Source organism: Arvicanthis niloticus, chromosome 17 (genome assembly GCF_011762505.2).
Source record: "Arvicanthis niloticus isolate mArvNil1 chromosome 17, mArvNil1.pat.X, whole genome shotgun sequence".
NCBI classification, from domain to species: Eukaryota; Metazoa; Chordata; class Mammalia; order Rodentia; family Muridae; genus Arvicanthis; species Arvicanthis niloticus.
Window position 1 is genome coordinate 17,904,529 of NC_047674.1, and position 19,788 is coordinate 17,924,316.

At 51.9% G+C, this 19,788-nt stretch overlaps 2 protein-coding genes across 3 annotated transcripts; both read right to left on the minus strand.

The window, feature by feature from the left end:
• Nucleotides 1-648: 648 nt before the first annotated feature.
• Nucleotides 649-10,763, minus strand: Chrnd (cholinergic receptor nicotinic delta subunit). Its single transcript, XM_034521641.2, has 13 exons — nt 10,674-10,763; nt 10,284-10,438; nt 9,855-9,899; nt 9,077-9,186; nt 8,750-8,905; nt 8,443-8,552; nt 6,381-6,581; nt 5,777-5,888; nt 5,559-5,673; nt 4,114-4,318; nt 3,908-4,026; nt 2,821-3,008; nt 649-2,435 (listed from the first exon to the last, which is right to left on the minus strand). The coding sequence occupies exons 1-12, from the start codon at nt 10,723-10,725 to the stop codon at nt 2,826-2,828; spliced, it is 1,563 nt and encodes a 520-aa protein (XP_034377532.1). The 5' UTR covers nt 10,726-10,763; the 3' UTR covers nt 649-2,435; nt 2,821-2,825.
• A 2,503-nt stretch (nt 10,764-13,266) lies between these two features.
• Prss56 (serine protease 56) lies at nt 13,267-18,414 on the minus strand. Of its 2 annotated transcripts, XM_034521512.2 has the most exons (13): nt 18,116-18,414; nt 17,462-17,569; nt 17,059-17,112; nt 16,767-16,956; nt 16,303-16,402; nt 16,057-16,216; nt 15,678-15,820; nt 15,282-15,444; nt 14,961-15,140; nt 14,649-14,813; nt 14,492-14,554; nt 14,067-14,173; nt 13,267-13,722 (listed from the first exon to the last, which is right to left on the minus strand). In XM_034521512.2, the coding sequence occupies exons 1-13, from the start codon at nt 18,219-18,221 to the stop codon at nt 13,450-13,452; spliced, it is 1,812 nt and encodes a 603-aa protein (XP_034377403.1). In that variant the 5' UTR covers nt 18,222-18,414; the 3' UTR covers nt 13,267-13,449. The 2 variants fall into 2 exon arrangements, with proteins under 2 accessions (XP_034377403.1, XP_034377405.1); XM_034521514.2 differs by lacking the exon at nt 17,462-17,569.
• Between the last annotated feature and the right edge of the window lie 1,374 nt (nt 18,415-19,788).

The window sequence follows — 19,788 nt, forward strand, 5'->3', positions numbered from 1 at the left end:
ACTCCCTAGAGAGAAATGCACCAAAAAACTTCTGGTGGTGTGCCTCAGCTTCTTGCCACTCCCTTGGACTTGGGCCGATTGGCAGAAGTATGTCAGTGAGACAGATGCATGTCCTGAGGCAAGACCCGTGGAGAACACATGATGTTTGGAGGGTATAAATAAGACTCAATGGACAGTGACGGTGGGTGGCGGGTGAGCTTGGCTTTCTTATAGAGATAGCTGTGCAATGCTTATGGGTCTCATGGCTTCACTGATCTTTGCTTCCACGAGAAAGGCTCAGCCAGGAACATCTCCTGGTCCCTCCTGCTGACTGGAGCAGAGGCTGAGGCCTGGCTCTCTCTGTGTCACCACTGTTGCTAACCCAACTCTACTGAACTGGACTGCTGGTGCTGGTGTATCCTTGAAATGGTTTTCAGTGGATCAAGCTGCCTCTGCCTGCAAACCTGTGAACTGAACCTGTGTGAATTGCTGTAGCGGTTACTGGAGCCTCACGTTGGGCGGCCAAACTGTAACGGCCCACTCTGTTCCTCAGGTCCGGGTCTAGCGAGAGAGAGTGTGGGGCAAGTGAAGCAAGGAATAGAGACAAGACAGAGGTTCTGATCAAGTCTCGTTTATTGTGTGTCTCTCTCATTTATTGTCTCTCTCATTGTCTTCCTGTATTCTTTTTATTGAAGGGAAATCTGGGGTATTTATAGGCTTTTCACGTGCCTTGTAGGTGCATGGATACCACGTGCCTTGCAGGTGTGGATATGACTTAAGCCTTATAGGCGTCTATAGTGTGGATAGCACGTGCACCGTGCACCTTGCAGGCTTGGATACCACGTGCGCCTTACAAGCATGTATGGCGTGGATAGCACGTGGACAGCACGTGAACTGCATGCCTTGCAGGCATGGATACCACGTGTGCCTTGCAGCTGGGGGCAGTAAACAGCAACACAAAATATGTGGGATATCAGAGTGTGCTTCAGCTGTTATAGGCTGTTGAAAAACAAGTCTCATGTCAGGGTATATGGCTTGGGATGGCTACAAAGCTGATAGCCGCTTTCTGCTAAAGTCAGCTCCCAACAAATTGCCAGATAACACAGATGGGATTTGCTCCAAAGAACCTTTCTAAATAGGTTCACCTCCTCCACCCTCCCCTGTCCCAGTACCCTTTCTGTCCCACTATCTCTGGTAGGTGGTGGGCTACAAGGGAGGTTGAAGCATTTAAGAACCATTATTGAAACCAGGATTTGAAAAAAAAAATTAAGTTACACCCTAAGTTTCTAGAACACAAACAAGTACCTTAAGCCCAGTGAGCAAATTCAATGTTAGCAACAACCTGTGTGCAGGCTCACTGTGTATGTAAGAGACTGAAGTCAAGTGTTGGGGTGCAGCTAACTGCTGAGAATGCTTTTGTCTCATGCACAGCCCTGTGGGCTCCACTCCTGACGTCATAAGAGACTACAATAGGAGTGGTGGGTCCCTCAAGATCATATGGTGAGTGAAGCCAATCACCACAAACCCTCTGCTCCCAAACACGTTTATCATCCCCGACAGTTTTTGAGGATCCTGAACAGCTCTCATCTAGAGGTCCCACCGGGGAGAAGGACCCTTTCAAGTTTACCTGCCCTTGTGGCTCTTGTTCGGTGGACCCTTCTGCAGAGTCTCAGCAGTGTGGCTGGCTTCCAAAGAGTGGGAGAGTAGAAGGGAGAGGCCACAGTGTTCATGTGTGCATGCCTACGGTGTGTGTGTATGCCGTGTGTGTGTGTGTGTGTGTGTGTGTGTGTGTGTATGTTGTGTATAGCCCAGGCTGGTTTCCCCAGCTTCCTAAGTGCTGGGGTTATAGGTGTGTGCCATCACCTAGCAGGAGCAGCCATCTTAGAAGCTGTTCTTTGAAGAAACATAGCATCATCTCTACTTCATTCTATTTGTTACTCTGAACTGGCAGGTACAGCAGGGGCTGTCTCAAGATGTGAATTGAGAGGTGGGTTTTTCAGGCTACACTGAGGCCTAGTCTTCTTGCTCCTGTCCCTTAATGGGACTCAGGATAGCTCTGAGTGCCCCTTCTTCTAGGATAGGGTTGAAGACCAGACTCAATAAGAAAACTGAGTACACATTAAATTTGAACTTCAGATGAATGATGGGTAATCTTTATCACAAGTGCACCTCAAATATTTCTAGGCAGCCCTGCTTTGGAGAGCCTGGGGCTAGGAGGGAGGGGCTTGGAGTGGGGGTACATTAGAGGGGCTGGGTCCTGGTGTTCTAGGATGTGTGTGACTCACACTGATGGGCCTTGTACTGACGTCAAGCATGATCCTTCCACGCCAGTCCCACACTTCTCAGAAGGACCCAGACAGAATGACCAAGGAATCAGGGGCTGATAGATGACAACCTGGACAGTCCACCATCCTAGAAAACCTCCTTCCCTGGGGAATGGAGAGGAGTCACCCTCTCTGGAATCCAGGTGGGTAAGGGAAGGAAGGCAAGGAGACAGTTAGTTCAGATTCTGACCTGCTCTGGAAGAGAGCGAGGCAGAGGAACAGCTTAGGCTGAGGGACCCCTCACAGTGTGCTTCTTCCCAGGAAGCCAGTCCCAATGTCACCTCCCTGGCCCCTGAGCAAGCCCCATGCTTCTCCCGATAACCCCATGTCTCCCTCCCCACCATGTCTGCTCTCAGCCCATCTCAAGTGTCTCCCTCCTTTATTTAGAAGGAAATTGCTCCTGGGAGTGAGCAACCATGACCTCAGCCCAGACACACAGCACCAGCTAGGCACAAGCTCAAGGACAGGAACTAAGTGCTGTGTTCAGACTGCTGTCCGCCTGAGTGTTTACACATACCTGCTCTAGATGAAGCGCTTATCCTTTTCCTTATAGGAGAAGGAGTCCCCAGGGAAAGGCCGGGTTGGGGGCTGGTTGTAGACACCCTGCAGGAAGATCCAGACTGTGCCCACCACCATGATGGGTGTCACCACAAACAGGCAGAGACGGTCCACTATGCGGGCCACCTGGTTCCAGTTGTCCTTCTCCTATAAGTAGGGTCAAGACACCATAGGGTGAGGGAGGTCTTCAGACTGCAGGCTTACACCCCTAAGCTAGGGCCCAGAAATGGAGGCATATAGGCTCGGTTTGTATGTGTCTGTTTGGGCCACCTCAGGCTTATATCAGTAGGGCGGGTCAGGACAGGATACCATTACTCCTAGTAGGGGCCCAAGCCATTCAGGGATGCTTCTAGCCACGTGTGAATAGGCAGATACAATGGAGAACAGTTAAAGAGTAGCCTAAGAATAGACAACCCAGTATGGATGTCTTTGAAAGGTCTGGGCTTGAGGTGTAGCCTACTAGTATAGTGCTTTCCTAGCGTACATAGGCCCTGAGTCTAATGCCTAGAATCACAAACGTAACATAACAATAAAACAAAGATTATAAATAAATAAATAAATAAATAAATATATATAATGCAAATATAAGATATAATTATATATAAAATGTACCATATAATATTGAAAATTATATATTTATTAATTCTTATTTTATAATATATTTATATATTATATATTTGTTTTATACTATAATAAATATATAATATACATATTTATGTATAATATATAAAAATAAGTAAATATAATAAGTAGGTGCTCTCTGGAGTATCTGAGCAGAAAGAACAGACCCTAAGGTGTACTTAAAATTTGTCCTGGTCCTGTAGGGCTGTCTGTCTGTGTGTACCCCTGAGTCTGGCCCAGTGTGATACTGTGGGTTTATATGAAGGAATTCTGCCTTCCTGGGAGAATGTACGCCAATGGGCCCTTACCCACCATGCTCTTCATCTAAGTGGACATATGCATATGATGGGAAGACAGAATTCACTTGGTCACTTGTCTGCTTGAACATGGTTCACATGATTCCATGGTGAGCTCAGGTCACTCACCTCATTGTAACTGTTCTGGTTCCTCATGTGGTTGACGATGAAGTTTGCCCCATCCACAGCTGGCTTTATCTCACTGAAGAGCTCCTGTTGGATCTGCTCAGAGCTTGCTGGTGGCCTGCCTGTGGACACAGGCCAGGGGCAGGCGTGATGTCTCCCCCTGCCCTCCTCCTACACATGGACCAAGCTCCAAGGCTACCAGAACTCACGGGCTGTGGTGAGGCGCCGGGCCAGCCCATGTCGCTCTGATTGCTTCTCAAACATGAGGTCACTGCGGGACTTAAGTGAGAAATACTCCTCTGCCTTGGAGATGTATCCCAGAGAGCTGCTTCTCCGGATGAGAGCCCTGGGACCGGGGTCTTCCTCTGCTGGGCGGGACATGTGCAGGAGCTTGGGCAGGGTCTCCAGGAAGAGCTTTAGCAGTCAAGGGGACACAAGATGACGGGCCATTTCACAAATGCATTCTGAGTACCCTAGTTACCATATGGATCACTCCCACGCTGACCCCATTGTCTGTTTCCCAGATTCCCCACTGACTGATTTAACATGCTTTCAATGTTCCCTCATTTCTTAGAGCAACAGCAGACCTAAGTCACTGAAAAGAAATCCTAAGAACAAAAAGAAGCTGAGGAATGGGAGTGCATGCCTTTAATCCGAGAATTCAGAAGGCTGAGGCAGGAGAATTAAGAGTTTGAACATATGTTTTATCATTGATTCACTGATGCACACTCCAGCCTCCTTCTGCCCGGGATTCATTCTCCCTCCTTCTTTTCCTTTTCTTCCTTCCTTCCTTTCTTTCTTCCCCTCTCCCTCCCTGCTCCCTAACACTCTCTCTCTCTCTCTCTCACTCTCTCTCTCACTCTCTCTCTCTTACTTTTTTTTTCCTTTCTTTGAGACAGGGTCGATTATATACAAGGTTAGCCCAGAACTCACTATGTAGCAGAGGTTAACCTTGAACTTCTGATCCTCCCACTAGGATCAAGCCGAGCTCACACTCAGTATTGGATTTTGTATATGTTAGGTGAGCACCGTACCAGCTATGTTCCCATGCCCTGTCTTTTTTATGAGTTATATCGTAAGATCCTACCTCAAACAAATGAATAAAAGCCCAAATGTTGGGCTCTTCTTTCAATCAATTAAAGTCAAACACCATTAAAGGGCTAGAAAATCTCCATCCAGAAGATGATTTGTTCCAGAAAAACCTGTTGGCCCGCAGTGTTTTAGAGCGCAGATCGTCTTGTCCCAAACACCCTGTCCCCTGTTTCCTCACTTGCTTACTTTTAAATTTTGTTTCAATATTAAAATTATATTTATTCATGTACACATGTATGTGGGCATATATGTGTGCAGGTGTACACAGTGCTCTTGTGGAGGAGGCAGGTGGCATCCTGCAGGAGTTGGTCCTCCCCTTATACCACCTGGGTCATGGGGATCAAAGTCAGGTGGTCAAGCTTGGTGGCAAGTGCTCCAACCCACTGAGCCATCTAACCCGCTCCCGATTGTTTTAAAGTTTCCTGGAGCTGACCATCTAACCCAGGTCCCCACTCTGAGCAACAGGACCAGTGATTCTGAGCCTGGTGCTTTTGAGCACACCCATCACGCTCACAGATCCTCCTGGCCAGGGCTTGGTTTCTGTCTTTAGTCAAAAGCTCACCTTCTTGACTCCCTCGGACAGCACGTGGGTGCTGGGCGTTCGGAAGTGGATGTTGAGGACGACGACGCATATCACCACAACCATGGTGACAAGGACCATGCCGAAAAGCAGGAACCTGAGGACACACACTGTGCCTGGAGATGGGGACTGAGGGCAGAGGCATGGGCAGGGCAGAGGCATGGGCAGGGCTGGGCATGGGCAGGGCTATATATACTCACTTGCCTACCAAGGGGATGGCCATGGATGTGGCCGGCAACCTCTTGGAGATAAGCAAGAGGAATACAGATTGGGCCAGGAGCACTGAGATGGCCACTGAGGTCTTCTCTCCACCTGGAGAGACAGACCTAGCTGGAAGCTCATACTTGGAGTTCACAAGGTCCCCCTAAAGTGGACTCTGCCACCAGTGTTCACAATGTCATGATACATATCATAGGGTATGGCATCCTGTGTCTAGCTTTAAATCCTGACTCCACAGCTTACTAGGTGAGTGATCTGAGCAAGCAGCCTGAGCTCAAACTCCCTGCCTCTTTCTCAAAACATTGTAAGTATAGCACTGGTTAAGTATCAACACTAACTGTTATGGGCCCCCAGCCCCTGCCACTCAGAAAGCTCTCAGGCATCCTGCTAGAACCCTAGCATGCAGTTCCTAACCCAAAGACCAGCTAGGCCTGCCTGCCATTCCTTCCTGAGTTCTTATACACAATGTCATCCATGGTCATTTCTCCCTTCACCGTGAAGAGCAGGGGCAGGACTGGGAACACCTGTGCTAGGTGGCCTTGGGAGAGGCTGGCAGGCAGCCAGAGAGTGGGGCATGAGGCTCACAGTCGCCTGGCAGGTAGAAGACCAGGTTGATCATGAAGGAGATGAGGACACAGGGTACCAGGATGTTGATGATGTAGAAAAGCGGCTTGCGACGGATGATGAGGTAGAAGGTGACATCTTGGTGGTTGGTGCTGTCTATTGGGACACTGGGGTCCACATTGAGCTTGGCTGCCCGGTGCACTATCTCCCACTCACCGTTCTCTGAGGGAGGTACAAGGACAGCTCAGGATCAAGCTGGAGAAGGGAAACTGTAAGGCTAAGAGCCTTGGGACAGGATGAGGGTCTGAGATGGAGCAAAGCGGGTCAGAGTGCTGTCAGAGGCAGCTGAGGCGTGGAGGAATGTTGGGTACTGTGGGGTCCATCTGTGGGGTCTGTCTTTGAGGAAGAAGGTTGTCTCTGTAACTTTTTCTGGAAGGTTCTTTCTTTCTTTGTTTGTTTATTGTTTCTTTCTCTCCTTGGAAAAAGACAGAAGCTGAAGCCATACAGGGTTCAAATAAGGAATATGTTTTGGCTTAAAAGCTATCACAAGAGGCTGGAGAAATGGCTTAGCAGTTACGAGCACTGGCTGCCCTTCCAGAAGTTTTGGGTTCAATTCCCAGCCCCCACATGGCCACTCACAAACATATGTAACTATCATCCTATACATGTAGTTCCATGTAGTCCCATGTAGTCCTATGCCCTCTTCCTTCTTATATGCAAGACATACATGCAGACAAAACACCCAGATACTTAAAATAAATGGTAAATATTAAAAAGAAAGCTATAACAAATCAAAAGTAGGTTGCATGAGAATTAAAGAGAGAGGATTTAAATCACTGTCTGGAGCGGGTGAGATGCTCCATGAGACAGACGGTGTCTGCCAAGTCTGATGCCCTGAGTTCAGTCTCTGGGAAGAAGAGAACTGACTAATGCAAATTGTCCTTTGGACTCATGAGCTATGTATGGTACACGTGTGCGCACATACGCACACGCGCACACACACACACACAGAGAGCAAATAAAATATACTACTTTAAAAAACTAAAACAAAGTCTCTGGGTCCTTGAGTTTGCAGTGAAGGCTGATAGCACTATGTCAAAGACAGTCAAGGCTGTCTTTGAACTCACGATCCTCCTACATTAGCCTCTGGAGTACTGGGATTACAGGTATGCACCGCTATACTTCTTTTCTTTTTTTTTGTTTTGTTTTGTTAGGAGTGTGTGTGTGTGTGTGTGTGTGTGTGTGTGGTGTGTGTGTGTAGAGTAGGGGATAACTTATCGTCAACTGTAGGGGGTCCAGGAATTGAACTCATGGCCTCAGCTTTACTTGCTGAGTCACCTCACCAACCCTGTTTTGTTAGTTTTTTGGAACAGGGTCTTGGTGTATAGCCCTTAATGGCCGGAAACCCCCTGTGTAGATTAGGCTGGCTTTGAAATTGGGGCAGCTCTTCTGTTTCTGCTGTCCAAGGGCTGATATGACAGGCATGTGTGTTACCATGCCATTTTGAGTTTGTCTTCTAAGTTAAAAACCAAAGTTGTAATGACAGTTCTTGGCTGTCATTCCTTGGTCTAGATCTCCAGGAGAACATTAGATAGTGTAATATACTCATCAAGGATATCCCAGCCCTGAAACCAGAAGGCCCTGGTTCTTCTTCTGGACAGGGTTGAACAGGGAGCCCCACAGAGCCGAGCTAGTCACAGGTGGGGTTGATGATGGCATCCATCCATCCATAACCACCCCCCCGCCCCCGCCAGCAACACCCTCAGTCTCTCTAGGCCTCAGAAGGTCTATCCCAGCTCCATCAGCTACATCTATCCCCAGAGACACTGCCATACTTGCAAGAATCTGCTGAGTGTGTGTTGGGTGTCTGTGATGAGGGGTCCCTGTTTCCTTCAGCTTTGCTCTGGAGTCTCTTAGGATCAGTAACTGTAGGTGTGTAGGCTATGGCTACATGCCTGTCCTTCCTTGTATGTGTGTCAGTTGCCCCAGCTGTGAGTGTATGAGGTGCTGGTGTGTTGTGTGCAAGTGAACTTCCAGAGATGTGTGAGTCTTCGGGGCCCCTCCACCGTGACTTCTGAAGTACCTGTGAAACTCTCAGGATCAATGATGATCCACTCGATGGGGTAGGTGCGGTTGTCTTCCTTCTCCTGCTTCAGATTGAGTGTGATCTCCTTGGCTGTATACTTGAGTGAACTGGAGAGAGCAGTGGCCATAAGTCTCTGGATGGGGCTTCTGAGGGCAGGAGGTGGTAGCACAGGGGAAAGGGCTAGCAATGGTCTGAGGTGTTTCTGCTCAGCATGGGACCAAGGCCTCTGCCTGAGAACATTTAGTTCATCCCTTCCAGTCTCTGGCTGGGTGCTCTGGACTGAGAGACATTCAGGTGGACTTACGTGAATTTGAGTGAGCAGTTCTGCCAATCGAAAGGGAAGTAGGTGACCGAGATAGGGCAGGAGGAGCGGAAGATGGCGGGTGGCAGCCAGGTCACATGACCCGCGTCATCAACAAGCACATTGCAGGCATAAGAAATCTGGAATGAGGCGTCATTGCTGTGGGATGGAGACCATAATCACTGTGTGCCCTGGCTGGCCAGGAACCAGCAGGACCAGAGGAGGTAGGAGAGGAAGGTGGGCAGGCAGGCCTGGAGGTGCAGGCTGAGGGCCATAAGGAAGGGAAGCAGAATGAGGTGGGAGAAGGGGTCTGGGAGGGCTCCTCTCAACTTGTTCTCCAGTACAATCTCTGGTAGCCACACCATGTCAGAGGGCAGGCGCAGGATAGTGATGTTCCCAAAGTCATTGGCTTTCCACTGGAGCCGGCTGTCCATCCAGGCCTAGAGGTCCAAAAAGGACATCAGAGTGGGTCTTGCCACTGGCCACCCTCCCAGTGGTCCCCAGTTCTCTAGGGAAGTCTGAACAAAGCCTGAGTTGGGACAAAAGAGATTTGGAGGAGATGGGTAAGAACAAGGTAACCTGCCATGGACAATAGTGTAGGACATATATTACACCACTAAGTGGCACAATTTCCAAGCTGGACTGGCTTGTTTCTAAGTCATGAACCTCTATCAGTTGTGATATTTTCATTAGAAGAGTGACTTCTAAGGCAAACAGGGGCTGGTTTCTCAGTGCTTCAATCCCACCTTTAGTCCCATCCCTTGGAAGGCAGATGCAAATGAATCTCTGTGAGTTCAAGGCCAGCCTGGTCTGTGTCACAAGTTCTAGGCCAGCCTGGTTTATGTCATAAGTTCTAGGTCAGCCAGGGAAACAGGGCCAGAGAACCCTGAATCAAAACAACAAGTCAAATCAGGACAGAGAGGCAATTTTAGCACAAAGGAACCCCAGTCTTCTAGGACATGTCCTGGGAGCTAGCAGGGGCCTTAGTGGAGAAGGGCAGCTGGGCTCCCTGTAGTCAAGCTCCCACAAAGGAGTGTGCCCAGGAGCTTGTGGATCCTTAGCCTAAGTGAGCACAAGGGGCCTGGAGCCTTTGGCACGGCGTCCTTACGTGATCTATCCACACGTTGGTGGTGAGGGTCTCCTCCACTTCTTTCTGTAATCAAACAAGAAGGTTGTATCCAAAGGCTCCCGACCACCTTTCACCCAAACTCAGCCATCAGAATCTAATCTGTCTGGTTCCCAGAGACCATGGTAGCTGGAAGAGCCAAAGCCTGCTAGAGCAACGGACCGAGGTGAGTCAGCAGACTACACAGTGAAAGGCAGAGGCCGCTGACATGGCCCTGGGGGAGCACAGCGATAGCTTGACAGTGGCAGGCAGAGCTGATACCTTTGGGTGGCTGTAGGCCCATGGCACTATCTGGCATAGAGAAGAATCATACCTGTCTCCCAGAAGAGGAGCTAGCCAGGGGCCTTTGAGCAATTGTCCCTTCTTGCCTTCCTCTCCCCAGCCCAGGCTATCCCACAAAGGTCCACTCACCAGGGAGATGAGGTTGGAGAGGGTGAGACTTAGGGCGACATCCACTTTGTCCTCCTTTTGAGCCACTGGCCGGAGTTCTTTGTTATAGCCCTTTTCCTTGAAGAGGTGCTGGATCAGCCTTTGTTCCTCATTCAGGGCCTGACTGCCTGGGAGGGCTGGGGAGAGGAACAGGGTGCAGGTCATTGGACCTAGGAAGGAGGCTTCCCTGAGGTTCTGCTGGGCCAGCCCTGGGCTGCGGAGAGCAGAGAAAAGCCAGCTTTTCCCTGAGAGAGAGGGATAACTAGGCAGAGTGGGAGTGGGAATTAGGCATAATGTTAGGGTCGGCACCATGCGGAGGGGGGCCCAGGTAGGCATAGAAGGCCCCCAGGAAGGAGTCATGTCCACCCTTACCACACACAACAAGGGCAGCCAGCAGCCCCAGTGTGAGCACAGGCCCTGCCATCCCCCACTTCTGACTGACTGGGGTTTATGTCTTCCCTTCAGCCTGCTGGCTGTGGAATGAGACAGGCAACAGGTGCTGGTGGTTTAGGGGTTTGGACAGAAGAGGCCGGAAATGCAATCTGATACTTGAAGGCTGGTGATGAGGGGGCTGGGGTTTGCCAGCTAGGGCAGGAGCCTAAGGGCAGAATGCAAGGATCCCAGGCAGGGATTGTCAAAGATAGTTGGTAGGGTGGGGCCTGGTAGGGTAGTGTGGCTGAGGCTGGGGGACAAATGGTGTGTGTGTGTGTGTGTGTGTGTGTGTGTGTGTGTGTAGCATACTGGTAGCCATGGATAGAGTGGTGACACATAGGCCAGTTGCTGTCATTTGGGCAGTACAAGACATGTTACCAGCTACCCTGCCTCCAGCTCCTTTTGTGCATGTGTATATGTGTATGGTGTGTGTACATGTGTGTCTGTGTTCGTATGTGGGTCTGTGGAGATCAAAGTCAATTGTTCACCGTCTTATCTGTTTTTACATTTCTATCTAATATTAGTGTGTGTGTGTGTGTGTGTGTGTGTGTGTGTGTGTGAACCATGTGTGTGCACCTGTCACAGTTGCTTCTCTCTACAGAGGGTTCTGAATTAAACTCAGGTTTGTACAGCAGGCAACTGTTACCTGTTGAGCCGTCCTGCAAGGGCTCTACCTGTACTTGTATATTTTTTTCCCTGTCTTTAAAAATATTACATTTAGGCTGGGTATGGCGGTGCACACCTTTAATCTTAGCAGGGTGGATTTCTGTAGTTCACGGCCAGCCTGGGTTACATAGTGAGTTCCAAGACAGCCAGGATGTTACACAGAGAAACCATGTCTCAAAAAACTGAAAAGTAATAAATATAAATAAATAAATAAATAAATAAATAAAAACCCTATCCTTCCATCTATTCATTGTGTGTCTGCTCAGTTCATGGTATGTGCAGAAGTCAGAGGAAACTTGAAGGAAGTAATTTATTTCCTTTTACTGTGGGATCCCAGTGATCAAACTCAGATCAACACAAGGCTTGGCAGCAGATGCCTTTACCTGCTAAGCCATCTCAGCAGCCCATTTCTTTTCTTTCTTTCATTTGAACTGAAGTCCCCTCACCGTTCCTGTGTCTATGAATAGTGCAAACCAAGGGAAAAGGGAAAGGGATCCACTGGGGCAAGGAGGGGTCGTTTGCACACAGAGTTAGACATGTCCATTGTAATGACTGTGGCTAGAAGTCAGTACTAGGGATACACTGGTCTAAGAGTGTGCTTAAAAGTATACACTCCATCTTCAAACTGGGTGCCTGGGCACCGTGATCTGCTAAGGGAATCAGAAAGCCAGAACCGTCAGAAATGCAAGGAGGAGGCCATCTAGGTGTCAGGGACACTGACAATGGGGTGAATGCCCATTGGGTCTGGCAAGAGAGGAGCTGGCTGCAGCACACACTGACAAGTCTGAGCCTGTTCTTTGCTCTAAGCAGATGGAAGTGGCTCATAAAGGCTTGTCCTCCAGGGAGATGACAGTACTGTCACCTTCGTTTGCCAAGGCACAGTGGTTTTTGAGCTCTTTGTACCTCATGCTGGACCTCGGCAGCTTCCCGATGGCATCTTTGGAGCTGACATTGGTCATTTTTCTCTTATGTGAGGGTGCAGGGGCTTCTCTTAGAGACACAAGAGCTGAACCTCAGGGCCTCCTTCTTGCTGTCATCGGTCTGGTCTCATAGGTTGCATGATAGAGGGCAGACTGGCAGTCCTGGTCTGCAGGGTCTGGTCATAGGTTTGGCCATGTCAGCTGCTGAATCTTCCTGCTCACCTCCAGGATGGTGTGGGTCCTCATCAGGCAGATGAGCCCAGCCTCTCTCTTCTCTCCCTTTGAACGGCTGACTTCATACCAAATGCCTTGCATGTCACTGACCACCCTGAGACAGCCACACCAGCGGCCATGTTTTCAGAAGAGAGAGGGAAACAAGGAAAGCCACAGAAGACCCGAGGCTCTGGAGCTGCAGCTCCTGGGATCCAGGTGAACTCCTCCACCTTAGCTTTCAAGACAGGGCCTCTTCACTGAATCTGGGCATCGCTTGGAGCAGCGAGAATGGCCACTGAACTCCTGAGATCTGTCTGCTGCCCACTGCCCTGCTTCTTAGCCAGGGCTCCAGTTTACAGGTGTGCTGCTGTCCCCGTGGTTTTTACCTGGGTGCTGAGGACCTGAACTCAGATCCATATGCTCGAGCACGTTACCCACTGAGCAATCTCTTCCAGTCCCTGGTTTTCTCTCTCTCTCTCTCTCTCTCTCTCTCTCTCTCTCTCTCTCTCTCTCTCTCTCTCTCTCTCTGTTGTCTTACTTTGTAGCCCAGGATAGCCTAGAGCTCACTATGTAGCTCATGTTAGCTCCAAACTCATTGCAGTCCTACATGGCTCTCCAGAATGCTAGCACCACAAGCATGAGCCACCACTTCTGGCTCCTTCCAGCTCCTTTGTGGTGTTAACTGCTTCTGGAGGTTGGCCCCTGCCCCTTCCCATTCCAAATAAAGCCCCAGATTTTATGTAGAGTATAAATAACATTTATTAAAGTGTCTGGTGACATTTTTAGGGAGCCACGTGAGGTCCAGGATTCCCACTCTATCCGCACAAAAAAGATCAACTGGAATAGAGAGACTTGGTTAAATCTCACACAACCTCTTTAGCCCCCAGGACAGTGTGACCACCACAGGGTTGTCTGGGTCAGGGAACAGGAGGCTGGCGTTGGTCTTGGTGCTCCTTTCCCAGCCTCTGTCCTTGTTCTGCACCTATCCAGGGTGTTTGGGGCTCTCCTGTCAGGAAAGCTGAGCGGAAGGCCTTCAGGGCCTGTACCAGTAGCCGGGGGAGACTGTGAGCCAGTGTAGAAGGTTCCAAGCCCACCAAGCCACTGAAGACCACATGCTGGTCCCCCAAGCTGGCCCTCATCCAAGCTCTGAAGAGTCCTGTCAGTGTCTTAGAGCCCAGATCTGCCAACACCTGCAGAGGGAGGGGATTAGGACATTGAAAACACTCCTGAGGGTTTTTGACCTGGGGGTTGTTCCCTTGGAGCTTTGAACCTACTTAGACCCTTGCCTGGCCCCCTTCCTCTCCCGGCAGTCCATCTAATTTCTTGATCAGGTGACTACCCTAATGAGTCCATCTGCTCTTACCTCTCTCTTCCTCCCATCTTCGTAGCCACCTGTTATCCTAGCTCACCCCACCCCACCCCCGCAAAAGGGGGATTCCGCCCCCCATTCCCCCCCCTCTTCCTTACAGGGAGCTCCAGTCAAGTCGGCTTTTACAGGCTATTGTGAAGGAGCCTGGGCAGCCTGGGGACCTACCTCGTGAAAGTTCATGGCCAAGTGTTCAGCTGGGATCTGTAGGATCCAATCATGGGCTCGCTGAATAGCTGCCAACTTCTGCTGCAGAGGCTCCAGCCCAGGGCAGCCTGCAAGAAGGAGAGATCCCCAGACTATGAAAAAACTGACAGCAGAGGGATATCCCAGGGATCCTCTGGGTGCTCTAGATGGGAAACTGAGGCTGGTAGAGGTTTCGTGATCATGTAAGACAGAATGCTTCCACCTGACACCAACAAGGGCTCGGTGCCACATGTCTCCTTTAAAAGGAATCTGTTTTCTTGAAAGGGAGGGAGTGAACACGGGTCTTCTGTGTTCTTTTGGAATTTTCTAGCAGACAATCCCAACACCTCTCTAGAAACAGCCTCTAGGCCGCTCCCCTCCAGCAGGCCGGCAGGGGGCGACATTACCCTTCGTTTCCGCGCGCCGCTCCGGCTTTGGCTTCTGGAACCAGGTTCCTGCAACTTGGGATCCTGGAGGAGACCACAGAGTTAGTGGGCACCCCTTGGAGAGGATATGTGACTCCGCGACTCTGGGGTCTAGGCCTGGCTGGGGCACTCAGAATACCTGAGTATAACCGCTGTTCGTGAGCATTGTGACCGGGTAGCTCTTGGGGCGATGGAGCGGAGCGAGCGGGTGCGGGGACTCCACGCCGCAGACCTGGCCGGTGACCCAGCAGCTCCTGTGCGCCCCGCAGCAAGCCGAGCAGCGTGTGCGCCAGTGACCGCAGCTCTGCGAGCGGTTCAGAGGTGTAAGCGGCCGCCCCAGTGGTGGGGCCCGACCCTCCTATCTCCCACTCCCTACCCTCCAACATCCTTACCCCCTCGCCCCCTTTACCCCCTCCCCCTCCCCCACCTGTCCAGGGAGAACCGGACTGACCGCACCGCCGCCGGCGCTGCAGACACTGTTGGAGCGCTAGGCGCGCACAGGAGCTCTCGGACCCTAGGCATTGGCTCGCATAGAAGGCACAGAGGCCCAGGGCGTCCGTGAACGCCTCCTCTTCCCGAGCGTTCCAATTTAGAAGTTCTCTGCAGCTAGGCTCGCGAGTGGAGGGGCCCGCTGCAAGCAAATGCCAGATCACCCCTAGTATGTGGGTCTACAAACCACCCGTCCGCAGCTCCTCCACAGAGACCAGAGTAGCGGGATGGAAACCGACTTGCCCAGACCTGTTCGAGGGACCACTGGTTGGAGGATGCTCACCACTCATCTGCTCCTGCAGCCAGTCTTTGAACACGGCTACACGGGTGTAGACTCCAGGCTTCCCTGGTTCCCCACAGCCATCTCCCCAAGAAGTGACTCCAAAGAGGACCTCTCTGGGGCGCGGGCCGGGCTCAGAACAGGTTAAAGGGCCCCCGGAGTCGCCCTAAGGGACAGAGCCAACAGAGAACAATGCATTCATCATCTCTCTGAATTATACCTGCCTAGTACCTGGTAGGGAAGGCGGCTCTGACCGCGTCTGTGGTTACTACTTGTTTCCATTTTATTTAGGAAGATTTAGCGGTTGGTAGGAGCTTTCAGCTAGGCCCCAGAGACAACAGGGTTATCTTCCCAAGGGGACCAATGCATCCAGGGCCTCCTGTCAGTTTTAGTTCATACCTGGCATGAGTCGATGCCCCCTGCCAGGTAACCAGCGCAGAGCATGGTGCTGGGACGCAGCCCAGGCCCCAGGGCCTTTTGACAGGTGTCTGCACTGAGCAGCGGAACGCGGGCCTCCCTCACCGCCTCAGACTCAGGCCCATCTATAGGAAAGAATGTAGGGGGCCCGGGTTTGGAAGGCGGAGGCTGCGCCTCGAGACCTCCTCTTATTTGCCCTCTTTGATTCCTGCCGGTTTGTGCGATGGAACATCATTCTAACCTCTCCAAACTTCACCTCTTCAGCTTACGTCCACCACCCCCACCCTCACCCCCAACCCCTCCCCCACTGGTTCTTCACTACCGCTTGCAGCTAGCTTATATAGGCCCTAGCTGGCAATACCTTCAAAGAGAGCCCCCCAGCCTGCAATGGAGCAAGGGGTGCCGGCAGGAGGCTCCCGAGAACGCTGGGGTAGGCAAATGGGGCGCGCAGGCCCCTCTGGGCTCACGGGCGTCCACAGCTGTACCAACGCCAGGTCATTATGAAAAGTCTGCGGGTCAAACTAGAAAGCAGATGTCAGTTCAAGGTCAAGAAAGAGGGTTTGGGGTACTGTTCCCAGCTCTGAGGACACAGGGAGTGTCTTCTCACCTTAGGGTGGGGCAAGATGCGGTTCACCTGCACTTCTTCTGCTTGCTCCCCCTGGGGCCCCTCAGCTAGCATCACAGTCCATAGAAGCTCATTTGAGGCACTGCAGCGCAAGTAGTGGGTGACATGCATCAGGGACAGAGGTGGTTTGAGGCCCCCTCGGAGGCCCAGCCCCTCATGCACCCACACCGTCCAGTGAGCCTGTAAGTGTGGCTGTTGTGACCCTAGGGGCAGAAAGGGGGACCCGGGAAAGGGTAGATCCCCACAGTGGGAAAATGCAGTGTGATACCCTCCTACCCTGGTATCCACCTCGCCCCCACCTCCGCAACCGGCATTTTGAGGCCCGAGATTGGGAGCCAGCTCCCGCTAGGGGGCAGCAGAGACCTGCTGTGCTTTGGCCCATGGGTGCTTAGACTCCCATCAGATTGGGTAGCCCTGCTGAGCAGATGCCTTGGATCTCGACGTACCCGGCGAAGCAGTGTGCAGCCGTGAGCACCCAGGACGCTGCCACCAGGACGCCCCCGCACAGAGGCAGCCCCCCAAGTTGCAGTCTCACTAGCCAAGGCCAGGCCCCCGATGGAGCCGTGCTGCCACCGACTATGCGACCGTGAGCCCGGGTCGCGTTGGCAACGTCCTGGTGTCTTTCTCCACATGGTCCTAGAATGGCAGAAACAGCGTCATGAAGGAAAAGCTTTAATTGTCTTTGCATTGAGTCCCACCTCGCTCTCAGTCAGGCTCCTTGGAGTCTTTTAGTCTCACCTGGCTCGGGTGGATCCTGGAGGACCGGGGCTTGAGATCTAGGGCGTCCCTGTCCTGCTGAGAAACAATCTTTTGAGCATCGCTGCCGCCCCCTTGCGAATCTTCCACCCTATGCTGGGCCTGAGCCCTTGTCTTTCAACCACTCCCCACTTGGCCCACCATCTAGCACACGGAACTATTTGAGCAGCCATGAACTGTGACCACCTGAGCCCACAGTCTCCCCTCCTCCCTGCTGTGTCTCGAGCTTGGCATAACCCTGCCACTTGGACCTTCAAAAAGAGTCTGACCCCAAGGATGATGGAACCTAAAAATAAGGGCTGGGCATAGACAAAAGAAGGCGTTCCCTGTAAGAGTGTGAGTCTGCTGGGGGTGTGGGTGGGGTAGCACATCTGTCTGGTACAACCTTGGCATTCAAGCTGTCTGTGCTGAATCTCCATCAACACGCGCTTTATGGCCCACTGGGCACTCCTCCGGGCAGCCTGCAATGCCTGAGTCCCCTGGGCAGACAAAACTGGGGGGACATGGGACACAAAGTCATATCCCCTTGGCACACAGTCTCAGTCTAAGTCTTCCTGAACCCTGTCTGAGGAGTCCTAGAGAAGTGTGGTGAGCTCCTGGGCTACCAGGGATGTAGAGATAGGGAGAGGAGTCAGGGGCTGAGGTCCAGCTCTCAGGGCAGATGGTGCTATGATTGGGCTGGAATCTCAGAAAAGTTCCTTTCTTAAAGACTTCAGAGGAAAACCACTGCCCACTGACACCCAGGGAGTGTGGTTGAGGTATCCATCATTGGGCCCGAATTACCAAGGAATGCCTCCCTGAGTTTTCTATTGTTATCTCTTGAAAGCCCTTGGCAGCTCTTGCTGTCTCTGCTTTCTGGGTGAGACCGGCTGCCCTCCCTCCCTATACCCCAGTTCCAGGCTCCTCCTCTCAGCAGGTGGGCAAAAGGACCACAGGTCCTCGGAAGTGTGAGACAAGCCCATTTTCCTTGTCCTTCTTTGACCTCACTTTCTCGATGCCCCTCCCACCCCAGTGGCGTCCTCAGACCAGCCCGGCTCACCTTGCAGGGTGCTGGGGGGTAGGCGCATGTACAGTGGATGCCCATGGGCAGTCTGGGAGTCTGGGGATAGTAGCAGCAGCAGCAGCAGCAACATAGCCAGTGGCATGGTGACCTAGGGCCAAGGTCGGAGACCCTGTCCTCTTTCTTCCTGTACTCCACCCTCTCCTGTGATTCTTCCTGGGCACAGGCTTTGCATCCCTCAAACCATCTGATCTTGTTATCTTACACTAGATCACCCATTTCTAGTGGGCCACACCTCACCTGGCCCTCACCTCCTGGGAGCCCTCAGGGAACCGATGCTCTGGAGCTATATAGAGGACAGAGGGGGGTGTGAGCGCGGGAGGGCGGCCAGGCCTGGGGGAGGGATGAGGTAGTGGGCTGGACCCTCACCTTTGAAGTCTCATCATCCCACACTGAGTCTCCCCACTTCTGTGAAAGCAGCCCTTGTTCCTGCGGCTGCTTCAAAGGGGCTGAGATGGGGATGGAGAACTGACCGTTGGGCTGGGGGCCAGCCAGAGGGAGACTGGTGGGCAGGGGCTGGGAGGGGAGATCCCCATCTGTTTCTGCCACCCTGGGGAGTTCACTGCTCTGCTGGGGCAGGCACTCTTGGAGGGAGGAGAGCTAGGGATAGGGGTGGGTGTCCTGGGCATTCTCACCCCCTAAGTGAGCCATTGAACTTCCAGCCCCTCTGCCCCTAATTGCTTGGCAGTGTCCCTCCTCCGTGTGGCCATCTCTAAAGATGATCAAAGCATTCTAATTTGCGCCGTAATTGCTGCACTGGGGTAGCGGGGTGGGAAGAGGCAAAAGCAAGCGGGAGATGAAAGGCCCCACTGTGGCCCAGTTTGGGGAGCGCAGGACCCAGCAGCTTCTGAGTCTCTCCCAGACCCCTGTCCCTGCCTGTTCAGTGTGTCCAGCATTGTTTTCAGTTGCTGTGACCCTGATCTGGCCGGAGGGACTCTTGAGAGTAGGGTCATAAATAGGCAGCTGTCCTGATAGCCAGTCACCACCTGGGGTAGAGCTGGGCCTTTGGGTACAAACAAAACAAAACTATCCTTGGCACCTTGATTTGTGTTGGCAGTGAGGCCACGTTGGTTAAGGGTTTAAATGCAGGAATTGGGACACACTGTGCCCAGGGACTGTGTTCTCTTCAAAGGGACTGCTTATCTCAGTACAAAGCCCATCTCCCACCACCACGATGCACCCAGAAAGGTGGCGAGAACACTAGATATAGATGGTGTGGATTCAATGACAACAGGGATTGGAGACATCTCTGCATATCATAGGGTCAATCTTACATGGTCTCCAAGTTCTTAGCAGAGAGGTATGGCTCCTGTGTGCCTGCGGAAGCCCGGCCAGGCCAGAGCGGCCAGCATAGAACCATCTTTTCTCGCTCTGCCTTCTTGGATCAGGATTTGAGTCCAGTCTGATGGAGGGAAGGAAGTAGACCCTTCTCTCACCCACCCAGCACAGGGCAGGGCATGGAAAAGGCACATTGTTTCAGATCTGACTTCTACAAGTTGAGAAGACCCCACCCCACCCCACCCCATCCCATCCTTGTCTCGACTTCTAGGATCCCACAAATTGTTGGGGGCATTCAAAGAAGACAGGGTTCTCCTTTGGGTGGCATCAGAGCAATCTTTCTTTTCTCCCAGGATGAGATTCCTGGGCAATTT

Coding starts and splice junctions, on each gene's coding strand:
- Chrnd (XM_034521641.2), bottom strand. CDS start 10,725: ATGGCAGGGCCTGTGCTCACACTGGGGCTGCTGGCTGCCCTTGTTGTG. Junction 9,900..10,283: donor TCTCCAACCTCATCTCCCTG/GTGAGTGGACCT, acceptor GTTTGATTACAG/AAAGAAGTGGAGGAGACCCT. Junction 6,582..8,442: donor TGATCCTGAGAGTTTCACAG/GTACTTCAGAAG, acceptor TACCTCCCTCAG/AGAACGGTGAGTGGGAGATA.
- Prss56 (XM_034521512.2), bottom strand. CDS start 18,221: ATGCCACTGGCTATGTTGCTGCTGCTGCTGCTGCTACTATCCCCAGAC. Junction 17,113..17,461: donor CAGACAGCTTGAATGCCAAG/GTTGTACCAGAC, acceptor GTTTCTCAGCAG/GACAGGGACGCCCTAGATCT. Junction 16,957..17,058: donor CCAGGATCCACCCGAGCCAG/GTGAGACTAAAA, acceptor CTGCCATTCTAG/GACCATGTGGAGAAAGACAC.